This window comes from Neofelis nebulosa, chromosome 4 (genome assembly GCF_028018385.1).
Source record: "Neofelis nebulosa isolate mNeoNeb1 chromosome 4, mNeoNeb1.pri, whole genome shotgun sequence".
Classification (NCBI taxonomy): Eukaryota; Metazoa; Chordata; class Mammalia; order Carnivora; family Felidae; genus Neofelis; species Neofelis nebulosa.
Window position 1 is genome coordinate 868,408 of NC_080785.1, and position 20,243 is coordinate 888,650.

A 20,243-nucleotide genomic window follows, 5' to 3' on the forward strand; every position below is an offset into this window, starting at 1 on the left:
GCCTAATTGATCTGGCTGTCCTTTAAAATTTCACCCTTTGGACTTTCTCTATTTTACACGTGGATTTCCTGAACGTCAGTCGGCACTTTTGCAGCCCCCTGGACAGCTCGGTGAAGGCCCTACTGTCCCTGCCTGCTCCCATTTCCTCTGTGGAGTGTGAACTGTTTGCTTTTGTTGTCTGTAGTGTTGTGACCGTCACCTTCTTGGTTTGCAGATATTTTTAAAGTGCAAGTTTCTATCATTATTAGTGAAGAAATCGGTATCTTCCACCTTATTACGCTTCTGCCTTCTTTCCCTCTGTCGCCTCTCTAGGCGCTTCTTCTGACCCAGGGACCCCCAGCACCTGGCACGTGCCTTTTACCAGGTTGGCATGTGGTCAGTATTGAATCAGTGAAGGGAAAGACAGAATGAATGATCTACTGACACTTTGAACTATTATGTGGGTAACCACACCAACCAAGAATCCTTCCTCACTTTCTTCATTCCATAGGGCATTTCTAGAGCATTCTACACTTGATAGATTTGTCAGTATCCACAACTGGCCAGTGAGATATACTTGGCATGCTTCATACAAGACAATTAACCTTCAGAGAGATTAACTTGCCTGGATGGTTTAGAATCACCTTCAGGAAGCCCAGCCCTGCTTCTGTGCTGCCCAGAGTAAGCACTGCATGTGAAACCCAGAAAGTAGGCCCATCAGTAATTAGATGCCGGACGTAAGGAACCGAGGGGAAGCGTGAGGGGTCACTAAGAACGCAGGAATCTGAGCCTGCCCTTTGCTGGTTCTCCTGAGAGCCAGAGGAGGTGAGCAGGAGGCCCGCGGCCTGTGTGGAGCTCTGGTGAGTCACACAAGACTTCCCGGGAGCATTGTGTCAGGTGGTCACGAGGCTTCTACGTGAGGAGTGAAAAGGTAGTTTCTCAGTAGCTACCACGACTCACGCGAAAGGAGTGAGAACAAGGCTCACTGCCTGCTCCCTGTAAAGATTTCGTTCCTAGTCTGGGCTTTTTTTTTTTTTTTTTTTTTAGCAAATTTTCTAAATTTTACATTATTCTAAAATCTTACATTCTAAATCTTACATTATTTGGAGCCTGAAGGTCTGTGCATGCATGTGAGAAAGAGAATACTGGAGTCCTAAATGTAAAGTGTGTTTGATCTTTTAGAAGTGGAAAATGTATACTTACAAAGTTTTGACCGACTTCGAGCTGAATGCCAGGCTAAGCCCATTTGCAAGTTCACTGCTCCAGGCTTGCCCCACGTAGTGACGGCAGACTCTTCACTGTAACATATTACAGCATCACAGACAAACCCACTGGCAACAGACATTCCAGGAGGATGAACAAGACAACCGAAAGGCACTTTTACGAGGTTAGCAATTCGTGACGGAGAAAGACAAACTGCCAGAGAAGTGAATTGACTTCAGTTAAAATACATGTCGACGTCATAGAACATATTTCCTCCATTCAATAATGGCCGAGGAGACGCCAGCCATGGTTTGAGGTCAAAGTACCATGAAGTCCTTATCACCTGTGAGGTTCACTATGGTGTAGCTTGAAAAGGCATCAGAAATAAAAGCAGGACAACTTTGTCAATTGAGGCAATTAAACGCAAACAAGAGGATTTTCTGTAAGTCCTAGTTTTTATGAAATATGTACAAATACCACACCATCATTAATGATCCATTCTTGAAAACCAGAATTTCTATGTGAAAAACCTAGCCAGGATCCTGTTCTCCATTCCTATAAGTGGGAAGTCTAGAATGAGTCACACACCCACCTAAAACCCCAATACATTTCCTGAAGTGTGTCAAAATCACCCTGAAGACCCACATATAAGTAACAAACTGTCATGTTTATGTAAAATACTTAAGACACTGCTTCCTGGTCACTAAAAGTGTAAATGGCTACTAACAAATTGAGCATTTTATTTGCTGTAACTCAACCTCACCCAGCCTGCAAGACATATACACAGACCAGACACACAAAGGTAGACACACACACAGATGCACACAGGCATGCACACACACACGCGGATGCACCAGAAAGGCACACACACACACACACACACACACACAAACACAGACATATAGACACATGTAGACACAGGGCCCTGAATGGGGGAAGTTGATGCATTCTCAGGCCTTGAGCTCTGTTCCCCCTTCTCCTGGGTTTATGGCCTTTCTTTCTTTTTTAAAATTTTTTAAGCTTATTCATTTTATGAGAGAGAGAAAGCACAAGCCACTCTCTCTGCCTCTCTCATGCTGACAGTCTGCACTGTCAGCACGGAGCCCGATATGGGACTTGAACTCATAAACCGTGAGATCATGACCTGAGCCTAAGTCGGACGCTCAACCCACTGAGCCACCCAGGCGCCCCTGTGGCTTACGGCCTCAACCCTGTGCTTGCAGAACTGATGGCTATTCTGTTTACATATCAAAATGCCTTATTTCTAGAATTACCACAAAACTTTCTCATAGTTGGTGCACTTACAAATAAAAGTGAGAATTAAATGATTACTTAAAAGCAAAGTCTCTCCAAATACAAAAGTCAGCACAGAAAGGATGGGAAGAAATGGAAAAAACAGTAGATGAGTCTATGCCCTTCCTGTGTGCTGTTTTTCTAAACCTCATGTTAACATTGTGTGAGCTCTACCCGCTTTCCAGCAGTCTGGGATATTCTTGTTCAACGTCAAGGGTACTTCTGGCAGATAATTAAAAAAATACAAATTTTAAAAACCAGTATTTACTTACATGAAGGTCAAATGCATTTAGTAGCAAAAAAAAAACCACCCACATATGTGGCTATGTAAATGTCAGAGCTTATAATTGCTTATAATTACTTATTATTCAAAAATCAGCTGCCACATTTATTGAACATCCACTACAGAGAGCACAATTTGAGGTTATATACAGTTGCCATGGGAAACGTGTCTGGTTCTTTCTACACAAACAGTATTTGCGGTTGTCAAGGAGGCCTAACAGACTGGGACTATGATGTCTTCTATAATCTAAAATGAGACACTTTTCTTTCAAAAGAAAAGTAATTTGATCACGCTCTCCTCTTCCCCCCCCCCCCCCACCACAATGATCACTTTTGTTATCTTGAATTCACTTTCGGTGATAATTTTTAGGTTGCACAGGAAAGGTGTCATTTAACAGGTTAGTAATGTGAAATGTGAGCGTTTTGGGCTAACTCTGCATCGACCCAGAATTTACCGTCTGTATCCAAGTTCTTTCTTTCAGTCAACACTTTCAGTGCCTGCTGAGTTAGGCTCTGCATAAATTCGGGGCTTTGGAGCAGAGAACGTGAAGAATATAGAGAAATACGACCCCTTCCCTCAAGCAGCTTTCATTCTAGTGAGAGGATATGTAGCAACAAAAAGTACATATTAAATAAAGAAGGTCATTTCAGTCAGTAATAAAAGCTACAAAGAATTGAAGGTAACGTAATAAGTAATGAGTGGAACACACCTCGGGTTGGATGTGGCTGGGAGGGAGTTTCTGAGCTACGAGGTGAATGAATGTCCGGGGAAGTGGAGTGTGATTGGGGCTTTTACCAGTTAGTGATGTGACCTGGTGAACTTTTCCAGAGGCCCCCATGGCTTCCAGGTGACAGAGGGCAGAGGCCCCCCGGGGCTATCACGCACGGCTGCTCGTGACTTACATGAGGGGAACGTGGACGGGTTTGGGGGGTCTCTGGGTCAGCCCGAAGGAGTGTGTGATGTGCGAGTGAGGAACAGAGACGAGGGAGAAGAGAAGTGAGCCCCGTGGGCTACAGCCGGGGCACAGGTGGGTGATGTTGCCATTTGCAGAGATGTGTCAGTGGGCACAGCGAAGCCGGCTGCAGACAGCATGATGTGGGAGGAAAAACAAACTGGCAGGTAGCTTCTAAGGAGAGGGAACCTGGACTTGATGGTCTGGGAAGTTCTCAGCCTCTCCACGTTACACACGGTGCCAATGTTAGAGCTCATCATCAGACAAGCTCCTCGCAGGGATCAGGGCATCAGAGAGTTCAGTGACACAGAGGGGTCTCTGAAGAGAGAGCTTGCTGCTTAGTCTCCTGCCCCATTTAGGGTGCGTCGTGGCCCTTTGGGGGCGGCTGCTTTGCTCAAAGCAAGGCCGTCAGCGGGCTGGGAAGTTCTGGTCGGCGGATCCAGGCTGTGAGATGGGTGGGCACAGAGGTCAGCTCTCCAGAGCCAGGGCTCTGGGAGGCTGTGGGTAATGGGAGGACTGGGGGCTGATCCGGACAGGAGGCCACTGAGGGGCCAGATGAGTTTCCTGGATGGGTTGAGGCCCGTGACCCTGACTTCCTGCCAGTAGGGGTGCTACCCGGTCGCTTCCTCTGTGCCTCTGGTTCTGGTCATGCTCAGCCTGTGCAGAACGCCTCTGTCTGCTGGGCAGTTGGTCGTTCTCTTAATGACTTTGAGCATGAGTCCAGCGGTTGCCCTCTCGCCTCTCACATCCGTGCTGGATCGGTCAGCCTGCATTTCCGGCCTCATCCTGGCCTCCCCTCCTGGACACAGCCACGGCCTTTCTGGCCGGCACTCGGGCGTGAAGCAGCGTCTAGCTTCAGAACAAGCCCCATTTGTGTCTCGCTGCCACGTGGAAAGAAGGCAGAAAGCTTCTCTCGGTCATTCCTGCTGCAAACCTGTGTGCCTGGCGTGGACCGCACACACAGGTGGTGATGCGTACGTGGCTCTTCCGTAGTGCCAGCATAGAAATGTTTGGCACTGCGTCAGTTTCCTGCTGTGACAGATCACCACAGACCTCGTGGCTTACACGGTGACCGCCTGTCACCTCGCAGTTCCCTGGGTCACAAGCTCAGCCTGGGCCTCCCTGAGCCAAGGCCTGTGGTGTCGCAGGGCGGCCCCTTCAAGAGGGCCGGGCTGGAATTGTTTCCTCCCTTTTGCGCTCTTCCCCGCCTTCCTGGAAGTCATCCTGCGCCTCATCACTCCGCCACCGCCTTCCACCTCCTTGCCCTCTGTTAAGGACCTGTGGCCACACTGGGGCTCCGGGGTAACCCAGGATCAGGCCCCCGTCTCAGAGTCAGCTGACCATGGGTCTAGTGCCATCTGTGCCCTGGGACCCAGCACGCTCGTGGGCCCTGGCAGTCAGGAGGGCACCTCTGGGTCACTCTTCTGCAGCCGTGAGCAGCGAGCCATCGGCAGGTGCTCCCTGCATCTGAACAGTCATGTATGTGGGGTGTTTGCTGAGGCGTTGGGATGCGGTGAGACCAGGGAGGGCTTGATTTCAGGGCTCTTTCTACTGTATGTCGCTGGGGGAGAGCAGCCTTCGCCTGTGGGACACCCACCTGCCCTGTCTGTAACGAGGTCAGCTCTCAGTTCCGCTGCCTCGACCTGCACTCGCGGCAGCCGGGGCTCAGGCCTCAGACCCGTTCTCGGCTCTTGGTTTTGCCTTTGCCTCCCCTGCCTGTGTTCCTTCCTCCCCAGCCTGTTCCATTTCCCAAACCTCAGACCCCCTTCCACGTGAGCCTCTCGTATTGCGGGCCTGCCGCATAGCCCTGCCCTCTGCTCCTAGGATCGGCCTTGCAGCAAGTCCTGGCTGCTTTCTGTCTGCTGGCCTTTGCCTCCCACCCCCGGTGCTCAGAGAGGCCGCGTTGACCTCTCCAGGGGCCTCTCATCAAGTGCCCACGGTGGCTCGGAGACGCGTCAGGACGCCAGGCTCAGGGAGGCGCCTGAGAGATTCAAGTCCAAGGCTAATGTGCGTCAAGGAGGCGGGCCTCACCCTCTGGCCCTGAGACCCGTGTCCTTGCTCAGGCTCCAGGGTCGTCCCGCATGCATTTCTGTCATGCGGAGCAGAGGGCCAGGCAGCTAATTGACATAAACAAATGTGCGACTGGCTCATAGTTTTCTTGTGTGTTTCAGAACCTCGAAGCAGAGTGTGGATGAGGACAGGAGGTCCAGTCTGGAGGACGACGGTGGTCTGGCCAGGGCTGTCCAGCGCTACCTGCCATACCTGGAGGCCCTGTCCCAGGCTGTTGCTCCAAACGTGCGCCTCCGCACAAAGCACAACAGGCCGTCAGCCCAGGTGAGCCTCGGAGCTCCGTGGTCTGGGAGGGTGTCTTTCACCTGCCACGTGCCCTTTTCTCCAGTGTGAGTCTTTGGCATTTCCTGGTTTCTCTCCTGAGTCCCGGACTAGTATGTGGTACAGGGACGGTCAGGGCGTGTGCAGAGAATGCTCCTGGACCCTGCTCAGAGGTGCACACAACACTCCAGCAGTGGCTGCCCACCCACCGTCCACACGGAGCCAGTCAGCAGTCCAGGACCCTTAGGGGTGAAGGTCTTCAGGATGTCTTCCTTGGAGCAGGCTCGGACGCTCTAGAAAGCCACCATCAAATACAGATAGGGTACCTACAGGCAGCAAAGAGGGTGTTTCCTCCTTTACCGCCTTTACAGCAGTGGACACTCAGTTGTGAGGGAGCAGAACCGGGACCCTGAATTTGGTTGGGGTCAGGGGGGCCCAGGGGAGCCTGCTGTCCTGGTGAGTGAGCCCGGGACTGTGCTGGGGTCAGGGGAGCCCAGGGGTGCTCCCATCCTGCTGAGTGAGCCCGGGACTGTGCTGGGGTCAGGGGGACCCAGGGGCCCCCATCCTGGTGAGTGAGCCCGGGACTGTGCTGGGGTCAGGGGGACCTAGGGGACACCCCATCCTGGTGAGTGAGCCCAGGACCGTGCTGGGGTCAGGGGGACCCTGGGGGGCCCCCATCCTGCTTAGTGAGCCTGGGACTGTGCTGGGGTTAGGGGACCCAAGGGACACTTGAGCCCAGGACTGTGCTGGGGTCACACTGCCAGGCCTGCCTCTCAGGAAGCCTCTGCATCCTGGGCTCGCCTGCCCTAGGTGGGCATCCTGTGTGGTGCGGAGGGTCTAGGCGCCGTGCTCTTGGGTAGAAGTTCATTTTCTACCGACACTACATGCCCTCAAGCCATTCTGAGATGCTCAAAAGGACATTTTAAAGAGACAGAATCACAAATGTCAGCTGTTTAGATGGAAAAGAATGACTACTTGTTAAACTGGACTTACCAGATTTTGACTCACCTGGAGAGAGCAGGGACAGTCAGAACCAGGGGCCTCATGCATCCCGAGGAGGGGGTTTGGGCAAAGTGCTGAAGTCCAGGGTGATCGTGGACATGTTGGGTTTTGGCAGTGATGTGCACACTTTTTTGCTGGACATTAGTTATGTCCACTGGGATTTGACATATTTTCCTTTCTATGAGTGACGCATGACTGAAGGTCCCTTTCCTCTGAGGCTCTGCTGGGGTTTCCTCAGAAGATTTTCCCCAGAAAATATGGGGGATGCAACGTGTGTCCCCTTTTCAATTATTTTCCTGTCAAGAAGCCACTGAAGTGATTAAAGCCCGCCCTGGGCTGAGACTGTGTGCAGCGCCCATGCAAGGTCCTTTCGAGGGCACACTGCTGATGAGGCCCGAGTCACCTGAGGACAGCAGTGGACTCTGAGCGGGCACGTCAGAACTGGTGCTGCGGCCCCGCAAGGTGAGGTCAAGTTAGGTGTGGGCTGAGGTGCAAGGTTGGTTCAGTTCTGCATCTTATGGGCAGAGCCCAGAGAAAGGACGTCTGTCGTCCGGGCTTCTCTAGGGTCCTGTTACTTGTGTCAGCCCCTCCTCGAGGTCCTTCACTGTCCAGCCCTCGTTTCATAGTCACATTGGGATACAGAGGCCCTGTGGGGAGTCCTAGCACCGGCCAGGGCGCCTGCTGAGGCCATCGGGTTCCAGAGCCCCCAGGCCACTTTGAGAGGCTGCTGGGAGCTCCTGCACAGTCACATTTCTGTCCTGGATCGTGGGAATGTGTTTGCCCAGTTCGTGGCATTTGCTATAACAGATTCAGTCCTCACAGACGAGCCCCTAGCAGGAGAGAGTAAGATAATGCAGGGCGGCCCCCACGCTGCAATCGGCCAGTCCCACTCCCGCCTGGACCCTTGGCCGGCTTCTCAGTGTGGGCCGTAACCCCGTCTGAGCCGGATCCACTTAACATTTTTTTCTAGATGTTGAACTTAAGATTTTTTATTCATTTATTGAGACTGAGCACTTTCTATGAGCCAGATGCTCAGCTGGATACCGTGGAGTGAGAGGTACAATTGTCAAGGACCTTTTCCTGGGTGTTGGCTGGGGGCCAGACGTGGTGGGCGAGATTCTGGACACTCTGGAGGGCGTTCAGAACCAGTTCCCACCAGTGCCGTGTGGCCTCGGGGAGGCCGCTCAGCCTCTCTGCCCTCGGGTCCTTGGCCGTGAAGTTGGGCAGTAAAACGGTCCTAGAGTCACTGTGAGGAGAAGCGAGACAATGCACATAGAGGTCACAGCAAAGGCCTGAGTCAGGCCATTGTTAGTCCTAACCTGTCTGCAGAAACACAGTGAATGTAGGTCTGGAAACCGCCTGCTGGTTCTTGCGGGAGCCCTGTCTCCCGAGGAGACCGCAGCTGAGCTCTGGGTGCCCAGCCCCGCAGAGCGCCCAGAGCCCGAGCGACTCACCTGCTGACTTACTCCGCGGTGCTGGGGAAACCAGCTTCTCCCAGTCCCGAGGATGGAAGACTGGAATACACACAAATGTGAGATCACTCGTTTGTCCTCCTCCTTTGTCCCCCGATGTGTCTTTATCAAAAGGAACATGAAGCCTCATGCTCAGCCTTGGCTTCTGTAATGGAGACGTTGCGTCGCGTCCCTGGGTGTGGGACCCAGAGATGGTTGTGGAGGCGGGAAGGGCAAGACGGTCCTTACAAGTTCCCGAGACCCAGGAGAAGCTTGAAAGCAACCTGCCGACGTTTCTCTGGGAAGCGGCGCCCGTCCCTAACCGGTCTGCGGCCTTCTATGCCGGGGACAGAAACGGAGCAGGAAGGCGCACAAGCTGGAGCCCAGGGTGTTGGCGAAGCTTCATCAGCCGCCCGCCGGTGCCGCGGGGCCTCGTGCTCATCCTGAACCCAGCACCACGTTTCCCCTCCTGCGTGGCCATCTCCTCACTCAGCTACACGCTGGGATGACCGTCAGTTTAGAACAGAAGTTGTTGCTCCTCGGACAAGGACGGGCATGGACGGCCTGGGTCCTCTGCCATACTGCCTTGCTGTCCGCACCTGCTGTGGGGTAACCTAAGAGTGTGACATCAGGGACTCTGAGACTGTCACGTGGTCTATGCCGGCAGTGTTGGGGGCAGGGGAGCCGTGGCAGAGCTGGGGTTGGGGGTGTGACCCCCAGGTGGGTGAATGACTCTACCAGAGCCACCCAGTGTCCTATTGGGCCTGAGGTTGGGGGGGGGGGTGAGTCTGTAGCCCCCAAACGCTGGTCAGCGGGATTCGCAGCAGAGTCCGTCCAGCCCCGGCTCACTTACCTGGCGACTCTGACCCCGAGCATCTGGACAGGCCTCCCCATTCTGCACGAGAGTGTGACCTTCCAGAGCCCTGAGGCTGTGGGGTCAGTGCCTGTGACTCTACCCTGGGGCCCTCGGAGGCACAGGACGACCGGCATCCATCTCAGGAGAGAGGGTCTGGCGCTCGCATCCCCACACACTCCATCCGTCTGACTCCGTCTGCCGAGCACGACTCGCATAGTCCTTAACCGCCCCCGGCAAGATGGCCGCACACTGTGGTTCATCCGGGCAGGCCTCTCCCTCACACGCGTCCCGGGTGGGGTGCTGGACCCTGCGGCCCCCCTGCCATGCGGCCACTCCAGCACAACAGTAACGAGCTGATTCAGAACATGAGCACTTGGTGGCATTTTTGGCTTAGGCTTTTTTCTTCTGTGTTGAGATAGATGGTTCTCCGTATTAAAGACTACACGAGAGGGGCGCCTGGGTGGCGCAGTCGGTTGAGCGTCCGACTTCAGCCAGGTCACGATCTCGCGGTCCGTGAGTTCGAGCCCCGCATCGGGCTCTGGGCTGATGGCTCAGAGCCTGGAGCCTGTTTCCGATTCTGTGTCTCCCTCTCTCTCTGCCCCTCCCCCGTTCATGCTCTGTCTCTCTCTGTCCCAAAAATAAATAAAAAACGTTGAAAAGGTTCTCTGAGTCTCCCCTTAAAAAAAAAAAATAAAGACTGCACGAGAGCCTAGAACTTGTTATTTTTTCTGTGCAGTGTCCTCTCTCTAATGAACAGAGACTGGATAAAGCACAGGAAATACATAATCAGATGTTTTCAACGCCGCTGTGCAGACGTTTTTGCCACCTTGTGGGCTATCAAACAAATATCAGGAAAGTTGACTTAACTCCAACCATACTGATAATTGTGGCATAGACGTGGATTAAGCCCTCCAAATGAAAAGCAGAGATGTTCAATTTTTTTTAACTCTTTAAAAAACTCATTTATTTATTTTGAGAGAGAGCGAGAGAGTGGGAGTGCACATGCACATGAGCAGGGGAGGGGCAGAGAGAGAGGGAGAGAATCCCAAACAAGCTCTGTGCTGACACAGAGAGATCATGACCTGAGCTGAGACCAAAAGTTAGACACTTAACCAAATGAGCCACTCAGGCACCCCCAGAGATGTTCAAATTAATAAAAACAGAAAACAGATAACTATATTCTACTAAAGCCAAAACACATGATATTAGAAAGACATACATAAGTTGGAAGTAAAAGCATGGAAAATATACACAATGGAAACTCTAAATATCAGAAAGCTGCTGTGATGATGTTAATATTAATCACAGTACACTTCAAGACAATTAGCATTATCAGAGATAGAGCATTTTATAACAACCGAATGATCAATTCATTAAGATGACATAAAATCTTTTCTATGAGCCTAATGTCAGCACTTCAAATACATAAAGCGAAAATGCAAGAATACTAAAAAGAGAATTATGCAAGTCTACGATCATTTTTAGAGATTTTAACTCTCCTCTCTCAGTAACTTCTTATACAAATAGGTAAAATAACATTAAGGATATAGAAGATTTGAACAATACCATCAACAACTTAACCTGATTGATATTGATAGAATGATAGTATCTAAAAACTGCTGAATATACATTATTTTCAAGTATACATAGAATATTTCCCGATATAGATCGTGTGCTGGACCATAAAATAAGTCAATAAATATCAAAGGATTAAAATCATACAAAGAAAGATAAAGGAAAAGAAAGCTTTAGATCATTATTCCTCAGAAATATAGAAGTAAAAATTATAGATAAATTTTAGCAAGCAAATCCAACATTATATGAAAAAGCATAATACATGATATAAGGAGATTGTTTACATATGAAAATTAGTCAGTGTAACTCACCATATTAACAAGAAAAAGGAAAACTATATGATAGTCTTAAAAGATGCCGAAAAAGCATTTGACAAAAGTCATCATCAATTCATGGTAGAAATCTACAACTAACATCACACTGAATGAGGAAGGACTGAATGCTTTCTACCTAAAATCTGGAATTCGGCAAGGAGGTCTGCTCTTGCCTCTTCAGTACTGGGGGTTTTAGCTAGTGCAATAAAGTAAGAGAAAAATAAAAGGCATGCAGATTACATGACCACCTTTGCAGAAAATTTGGTGGAATCTACCAAAAAAGCTACTAAAACTAGTAAGTGAGCATAGTAATGCCATAGAATACAAAGTCAATGTGCAAAAATCAATTATATTTTTCTATATAACCACAAACAATTAGATATTAAAATTCTGAAAAGTTACTTACAGTAGCATCAAGCTTGTGAAGCAATTAGAGAGAAATCTAAGAATATGTGTAAGGATTTGTACACGGAGAATTAAAAAAAAAACATTGATGAGAGTAAAGAAACTCTAAATTAATGAAGATATATATATACCATGATCGTGTGTCAGAAGGCTCAAAAGTGTTAAGGGCCCCCATACTGATGTATAACTATGACAGCAAAGTACAATCCATAAGAAAAAAATTGATAAATTGGACTTCATAAAAATTAGGAATTCTCTTCTTTAAAAGATAATGATAAGTGAGTGAAAAGACAAGTCACAGGCTGGGAAGAAATATTTGCAAATAATACACCTGAAAATACTTTTCTCTGCAATGTATAAAGAACTCTCAAAACTTGTTAAGAAGAAAGAGAGGAGGCAAATAAAGAATTGAGCAAAAGATTTGAAAAGACACTTCACCAAAGAAGATAAATGGGTGGCAAATAAACTCATTGTAAAATGTTCAACATCATTGTTTATCAGGGAAATAAAAATTAAAACCATGAGGAGATGCCATCACATGCCTACCAGAATGACTGAAATTTAAAAGACTGAGCACACCATATGTTGGCAGTGGGGTGGAGGGACTGGAACTCTCATATTCCGCTGGTGGGAACGTAAAACAGTGTAGCTGCTTTGGAAGCATTTGCAGTTTCTTAAGAAATTAAACATATGCTGCTCCATGATTTAGCCATCCCACTGGTGTCCAGGATACATCGGAGCTTTGTCCTTTCGGAGATGGTATGTGAATATTCATAGCAGCTGTAATGGTAATTGCCAACGACTGGAAAAACGCAAATGCCTATCAACGAGTGAATGAATAAACAAATTGGGTTTGATCTATAAAGTGGAATCCTACTCAGAAATAAAAACGAATGAATTACTGATGCATGCCATAGCATGGGTGACTTTCCAAATAATTATGCTGACTGAAAGACAGGAAAAAAGTACATATTTTTATAAATTTATTTATACAAAATTTTACAGAATACGAGCTAGTGTATGAGTTGCAGGAGGAAATCTGTTGTTGCCCGATGATGTGGGAGTGGAGGGCAATTGGAAGGAACTGTTAGGGGACGAGCGCACTCCTTGGGTGACAGTTATGTTCGTTGCTTTAACTCTGGAGATGGCTTCATGGGTGTATGGTTGTGTCCGCATAAATGTGTACTATTTATTGTGTGTCAATCACACCTTACTAGAGATGGAAAAGAAAAAGATGAGCAAGCCGACACAAAATGTGTAAAAGTTTTTAACGCTTTATTAAAAAAGATATACAAAGGCCAGCGAGGGCCTTAAAGGTGTCAAATATGATTATTCTTTGGGGGAAACACAGCCTAACACGCTGAGGAACTGCTACTTTGTGTCCATTAGATGGGCCAAAACTAACGAAAAAATAACAGTGATACCACCGTTATAGCCACCATTTGGCAGTTTCTTTACAATTGGACATTCACCTGTCTGTGACGTAGCGAGAGAAAGGAAAGATGTGTTCACAGGAAGACTTGCATGCAGCTGCCCTTGGCAGCAGCTTCCTAACAGCCCCGGACTGGGAAGCAGCCAGGCGTCCACCAGCGAGCCCGTCTCCCCCCATTTCTGAAGAGGTGCCGCCTGAGGAAATTGAATTTGGTGACTCAGGTTCCCTCCTGCCCTCTTCTTAGCTGTTCCACTGGGAATAGCGCGTGCAGACGTGCCGAGCTGTGAGGACCGTGGCCACGACGTTGTATCTGAACCACATCTGTGATGCTCATTTGATCTAAAAGTTGCCTCTCAAGCTATCGTTTCTCCTGACCTTCGGTGGGAAGCTGGGATCGTACGGTGGAGCTGTTCTTGGGGTGTGTGCCCGATATGCAGGAAGGGGTTAATCATAGTTACTGTGAGTACCACCCCCCGTTCCCTGGTAGGCCCAGCCCTCTCCACTTACCGAGGCTCCAGTCAGCTCGGGGCTGAGCTCCGTGGGCAAACCAGCCCGCGTGTCACTCACTTGTTCATCTGCTCACCCAGTAGGCGGAGCATCTGAGGTGTGACAGTCGCCGAGGGCCGGAGACCAATCTGCGACCTCACGGGGAGTGATCACGCACCGACAATCCCTCCCAGACCCCTGCCCTGTTTATTTCCTGGGTCCGTGTTTCTGCCTTCCATCCTGCTGAGCCCCGTGCCAGATCCTGCAGCCGGCCTTGCCCTTGCACAGCTGGCTTGCTGGTAGGAGAGGTGGGTGTGTAGACATACACAGGAAGCCACAGAGAAGCTTTGTGAGAAGTCGTTGTTCGTTGTTTTTCTTTAGTGTTGCATTCTGTATGGGCAGAAGGCATTCTCCTTTTTCTTTCTCTTTTTGATCTCACGTCACCATGTGTGAGAAGCTACTCAGGCACTCTTGAGAGACGTTCACCTCTTCCATCGGGACTCTTTGGAGCTGATGGGACAGACGGACAAAAAGCCACAGCCTCGTCATGTCAGGCTGCATTGTACTTTCTGTAGACCCACGTTTATGAGGATGAGAAGCTCCCCGAGACCTTCAGTTTGGAGAGGGACACCGAGTCTGAGAAAGATGGAGTGAAATGCCTGCTTTAAACACTTACTTGGTAGTAGAACTGAAATCGGAATCCTGAGATTCTTGCCCAGCCTTTCCATGTTTATTTTTTATGCCAAATGCAAGCCCACCGAGTTTACTCCCCCAAACTCTGTGGAGCAGCAGACGGACTGCAGGGCGAGCCTGCTCCTTTCTATAGCGCAGCCTGAAGCCAGACGCCCAGGGCTGTGTCGTCCCAGCCTTGGTTCTCACTTGCCAGAACTCTGTTGGCTTCGTATCCAAAAAATGCTGTAGCTTTGTGTACGCCATAGGCTTTTGAGAAGATCAAAAAGAAATAACACCAAAGAACAGCCTGGTACCAGCACTCAGAAAACAGGACCCATTTTGTGATTGTGATCCTGATGTCCTCCTGGTGGTTATATTAGCCAGTGGGCCTCTGATTTCACGCCTGGTACTTATCCAACATGGGTAGAAAATGGATCACAAGTCTCTGCTCCAGTCCATTCCTTTTGCCTGTTACTTGCTGAGTCTGGGGCTGTATGTAGGACAAGGTGCGGACCAGAAGGACAGCAGGTGCGGCAGAAATGACAGAAAGAAGAGGCAATGTGGGGGGATAGAGAGGCGAGGCGCTGGCGCTGGCTTCATGTCGTCAGCTGTCTCTAGAGCCATTCCAAGCTAGCATAGCGCAGAATCACTGTAGATATCCATCACTTACAGTCCACACCTCATGTTGCTGTCAGCTTTCTGCACGATTCGTTGATCCTGAGTTTAGGACTTAACATCTCTTCAACTACGTAGCTTTTGTGAACTCTGTAAAAAGTGTTTGGAGACTGACTTTTCTAACTGAAAGTACTACGTCTCAGCTGCAAAGAAAGACCAGTGTCTGTCCCTAAGCTCCCCTGAAGGCAAACATTTCTTTTGTCTTGGCAACGATGCCGTCAGTAAGAATGACACCTCCAACCTATTCCCTGCACACGGGGCAGGCTGGACACTTAGAGCCTGAACACCTTGGCAGGACATCCTTCTCTCTGTGTTGAGAGGTAGGGAGGGGGGAGTGTCGGAGGGAGAGAGGGAGGCGGAAGTGGGCGAAGAAAGGAGGGAGAGAGGGAGGGGGAGGGAAGGAGAGGAAGAGGGAGAGTCAGGAGTGGAGAGGGATAGAGAAAGAAACAGAAACAGAGAGACAGAGAAGCAGAGACAGAGATAGAGGGAGAGGAAGAGACTTGATGACTCCCCCGAATCACCCTCCATGGCCTGAGCACAGAAAGGCACAGAGAAGTAATCCCATCTCTACGTTAATGAATTGCAGGTGGAGGGTTCCTACGAGGCTCCCAGATCTGGCCACATCCGATGGCATTATGGGGTCATCTCATCAGGAAGCCTGTGGACAGCCCCACTGCTGTGTGTTTCGTCACCGGCAGTAAGCAAGTCTTGATCAATGTGCTTGTCAATGCTGCCTTCGGGCTGTGAGACAACCTGGAGAAAATGTTTGTTCTGTGGTCAAAAGATGACCCAATTTGAGTTTCCTAATTTGTGTTGGATCCTTGGCATAAGAGAATATCTGATAAGCATTAGTGGCCAGTGTGCAGACATGAGTCTCCTCCACTCAGTGTTTGCACGTGGGGCTCCGAGGGCCCCGAGGCCTTCCTGGCAGTCTGAACTCCTACTTTTACAGTCTGGGGCTGGAGTGGGCAGACTTCCATGAGAGGAAGGAGGCCTGGCTCTTAGCTCTGGCCCCCTGGTCCTGGGGAGGCTGGGGGTATAGGGAGCATCCATGGCTGTTTCATTGTTTGGCAGATAGGGGTGCAGTGCAGCCTGCGGCTCTTAGGAAGTGTGTCAGCTGGCTCCAGGCGGCAGCCCTGATTTCCCCTCTTCCTTCCAAATTGGTATCACTAAACCTCTTTAATAATATGCTTTCAATACATACGTCTGTGACATAGCCCCCATTGCAGTCTGCAATTTGTTTGAAGACAGGTCCATGTTTGAGACAGTCTTCCCCCACAGAATGTAGGCCAGAGCTTGGCACACCGCATCGCTGGTGCTTGGGACGTGCCGATGGCGGTGAGGATGGTGACGGCGGTGAGGGAGGTGACGGCGGTGAGGGAGGTGATCGTGCTCATAGTGACGATATTGATGGTGATGATGATGTCGGTGGGGATCATGGTGATAGACGTGATGCGACCGCCTACCATTTATCAAACATCTCTGAGCCATGTGCTGAGCACTTTAACTCACCTTTTTACTCTCATGCTTTTACCTGCTTTAAGAAAAAAAGGAACTATATTCCTAATTTTGAAGGTAGTAAAAGTGAAGCGCAAGGAGGTTGTCCAAAGCTATGCAGGTTCCACAGAGCTGTGCTGACAGGATCAGGCCAGTCTCCCCAAAGAGCCTTCTTTCCCTGTGGTTTTATCCAGTGTAGAAGGTGTGGGTGAGCGGGTGAGCAGACTCTACTTCTCATGTGGCCACACTGTGGGTTAAGGAATGTGCCTGGAGGAATAGAATTTCGGGGTAAATTTTATCAACTGTGGCAGTTCTCAGATGCCTCGTATACAGTGTACTTACCATACCAGGGATTCCCACACTAGATTTCTCTAGCATGTGTACCAAGAACCAATGTACCAAAACTGGCCACACCAGTTGGTGTGTTGGACAGTGTTGGACAGTGTTGGACAGTGGCAAATTGTTACACTTTTAGGCTGCTAATTTCCGGATTGGGGCGACTAAAGTCCTAAAAATTATTCAGCATTATTTTAGGGAACCTGACATCATAAATTTGTTGAATTGAGGCTTAAAACTTCTTCGGGGGGGGGGTGGTTTAGGCTCAGTTCATCTGTGGACTTCCTCCTGCTTTAAAGAAAATGAAGGGGCGCCTGGGTGGCGCAGTCGGTTAAGCGTCCGACTTCAGCCAGGTCACGATCTCGCGGTCCGTGAGTTCGAGCCCCGCGTCAGGCTCTGGGCTGATGGCTCGGAGCCTGGAGCCTGTTTCCGATTCTGTGTCTCCCTCTGTCTCTGCCCCTCCCCCGTTCATGCTCTGTCTCTCTCTGTCCCAAAAATAAATTAAAAAAAAACGTTGAAAAAAAAAATTAAAAAAAAAAATAAAGAAAGAAAGAAAATGAAGGCCTAAGGAGGTAAAGTAGATAATAACCCCAACGATACTAGTGGCAGTAGCCATTAACACGCTGTGCCAAGCAGAGTGTTATCATCCCCGTTTTACGGATGACTTGGAGATTAAATACTTCGCCAAAGCAAAGCTCACTAGGTTTGTGAGATCAGAGGTGTGAGCCAAACCCAGGCAGCCTTGCCCCAGAATCCAGCCCCGCCTACTAGTCTCTCCTTCAAGACTTGAAGCCACGCAGGAGGAGCCGCCACCAGAATACACTTCCTGCCGATCTCCCACTTCCCAGGACTCCTGGTTATTCGGTGGCACCCTCGCCTGGGCCACAGTGAGCTCCCCTGAGGACACCATCGTGCTGGCCTTCATTTACAGAGGACCTGGGATGATTTGTAAAAACTGATGCTTTTCTATGATTTCTACAGTTTACCTACTGAAGTATTCTTTTTCCCTCTTTACTTAATTTGGTTCACAGCATAAACAGACCCAAAGTAGGTTGTTTATCCCATTCCACTGCACAGGTTTCATTCAGGAGTGATCCACTGTGCACTGTGTTCAGCCTGGTTTGTCCTTTACCAGGGGCTTTCCAGTTCGACCATAATTAGAGGCTCTTTGAGCAGAAGTCCTCGGTTAGGCTGCATTCATGGCAAAAAGAGGAGAGAGGCTTGTGGGCACATTAATGAGGCATTTGGAGGCCTTCCCTAGCCCCCAGCACTATGACCTGACCAGGTGTTCGGAGACAGCCTTTCTGAACGGGAGTTCAGCCTGGGCTTAAGATTGACACTTACACCCAATTTGTGGGAAAATGCTGGAGGGGCTATTTGTGTGGTAGCATTTTATTTTTCTCTCCCTTTCTCTAATGAATCTTCCTTTCTCTTTTCGAAAGGAAAAGCAGTTGGTTTCAGCTAGTACTTGGACAACATTAAACAATTTGGATGACAGCTAAAATCACATCATTTTAGAAATAAAAGCAATCTTAGAGATAATGTCCAGTCTCCTTCTTTGACAGAAAATTGAGCCTCCAAAGGTCAAGTGATTTGCCCAAGTTCATATGTGAGAACAACAACTTAGAACCCTTATCAACCCTAGTTTTCTGACTTCTAACTTGCTACACCAAAGTCTATCCTGGAAGCCTGAACCCAAATATTTTTGGAAATAGCCAGACTTGGGAGTCTGAACCATTTGTCTTAAATTCAGTGATGGCTGCACATCTTAACTAGATCCGAAGGTCTACTCCCTATTGACTCAACATTGATGTTGTGGCCCCAGCGAGGTGCACTTAGAAAATGTGAATGGGCAAGATTTTAAAATTTTATGGTTCATGGACCCATTCCACACCATGGAGGGAGCTCGGAGTAAGCCTCAAGGACAGCCATAACTTTTCTGAGAATCTCCAAGTTGGAAATTTCCGTGTCTGTCCATGAAATTCTGATGGTTCCACAGAGGTAGAACACTGAAACTTCTAACACTTTTGTAGCTATTCCAGAGGGGAGGACAGCTGGGCCTTGGGGTGTCTAGTGGCAAAACAGTCTGTTTCCTCCCGGGAAAATGGGTTCAGTGAATAAGGGGGACTTACAGGTGGAGGCTCAATGAAAGACCATGTCGGTCAGGCCACGGATTTGATGTTACATATAATTGTTAAGAGAAAGCCTGGCAGCCTTGATGTTTCAGAATATTGCTGTTAAAGGAATAGGCTATAAAGGTGATTCCAATAATCGGTAAAGAAAGGAGTTGTTGTGAAATAAAGACGGTAAGACAGGCAATATAGGTGCTTCGATCGTGGATGGAGAGATAATTTTGCAACAGTTCACACCAATTCAGGTGATGGAATTGGGCAGACATTTCTCCAAGGAAGACAAGGAGTCCATGACATCATTAGCCATCAGGGAAATGCAAATCAACACCCAGTGAGCTACCACTTCACACCCACTAGATGGCTGTAAGGAAACAGGTGGCCAATAACAAGCGTTGGCGAGGTGCTGTTGAAACCGGATTCCTCACACGTCGCTGCTGGGAATGTAAAACGGTGCCGCCATGTCAGAAAACATTCGGGCAGCTCCCAGCAAGTCAAGTGTGGAGTTACCATACTACCCAGCAATTTCACTTCCGGGCATGAACCCAAAAGAATTGGAAACATATGTCCCCCCAAAACTTGTAGATGAATGTTCATAGCACTATTATTCATAACGGCCCAAAATGAGAAACCACCCAAATGTCCACCAGCTGATGCATAAACAAAATGTACTGCGTCTTTAAAACAGTGTTTTCCAGGAGGGAGTTCCGGAAGATGGCGGCGTAGGAGGACGCTGGGCTCACCGCGCGTCCTGCTGATCACTTAGATTCCACCTATACCTGCCTAAATAACCCAGAAAACCGCCAGAGGATTAGCAGAACGGAGTCTCCGGAGCCAAGCGCAGACGAGAGGCCCACGGAAGAGGGTAGGAAGGGCGGCGAGGCGGTGCGCGCTCCACGGACTGGCGGGAGGGAGCCGGGGCAGAGGGGCGGCTCGCCAGCCAAGCAGAGCCCCCGAGTCGGGCTGGCAAAAGCGGAGGGGCCGGACGGACTGTGTTCCGACAGCAAGCTCGACTTAGCGTCTGGGAGGTCAGAAGTTAACAGCTCTGCTCAGAAAGCAGGAAGGCTGGAGGACAAAGGGAGGGAGAGCTGCTGAGCCCCCGGACGGCAGAGCTCAGCTTGGCGGGGAACAAAGGCGCTCGCCAGCACCATCTCCCCCGCCCATCCCCCAGCCAAAATCCCAAAGAGAACCAGTTCCTGCCAGGGAACTTGCTCGCTCCGCGCAAACACCCAACTCTGTGCTTCTGCGGAGCCAAACCTCCGGCAGTGGATCTGACTCCCTCCCGCTGCCACAGGGCGCCTCCTGAAGTGGATCACCTAAGGAGAAGCGAGCTAAGCCTGCCCCTCCCGCCCCCGTGCACCTTGCCTAACCA

General features: G+C 49.6%; 1 protein-coding gene and 1 long non-coding RNA gene across 7 annotated transcripts in view; one reads left to right on the forward strand and one right to left on the reverse strand.

Moving 5' to 3' along the window:
• Positions 1 to 20,243, forward strand: part of PTPRN2 (protein tyrosine phosphatase receptor type N2) — an 831,667-nt gene that overhangs the window by 310,724 nt on the left and 500,700 nt on the right. For all 6 annotated transcript variants that reach the window (XM_058723632.1, XM_058723627.1, XM_058723630.1 and 3 more), the window contains one exon: positions 5,882 to 6,044. In XM_058723632.1, the coding sequence (XP_058579615.1) occupies positions 5,882 to 6,044 (163 nt within the window). The remainder of the gene's footprint in view (positions 1 to 5,881; positions 6,045 to 20,243) is intronic.
• On the reverse strand, positions 12,899 to 13,822 carry LOC131508657 (uncharacterized). The gene is made up of 2 exons (XR_009260074.1): positions 13,584 to 13,822; positions 12,899 to 13,270 (listed from the first exon to the last, which is right to left on the reverse strand). It is a non-coding gene; the product is annotated as an uncharacterized LOC131508657 (long non-coding RNA).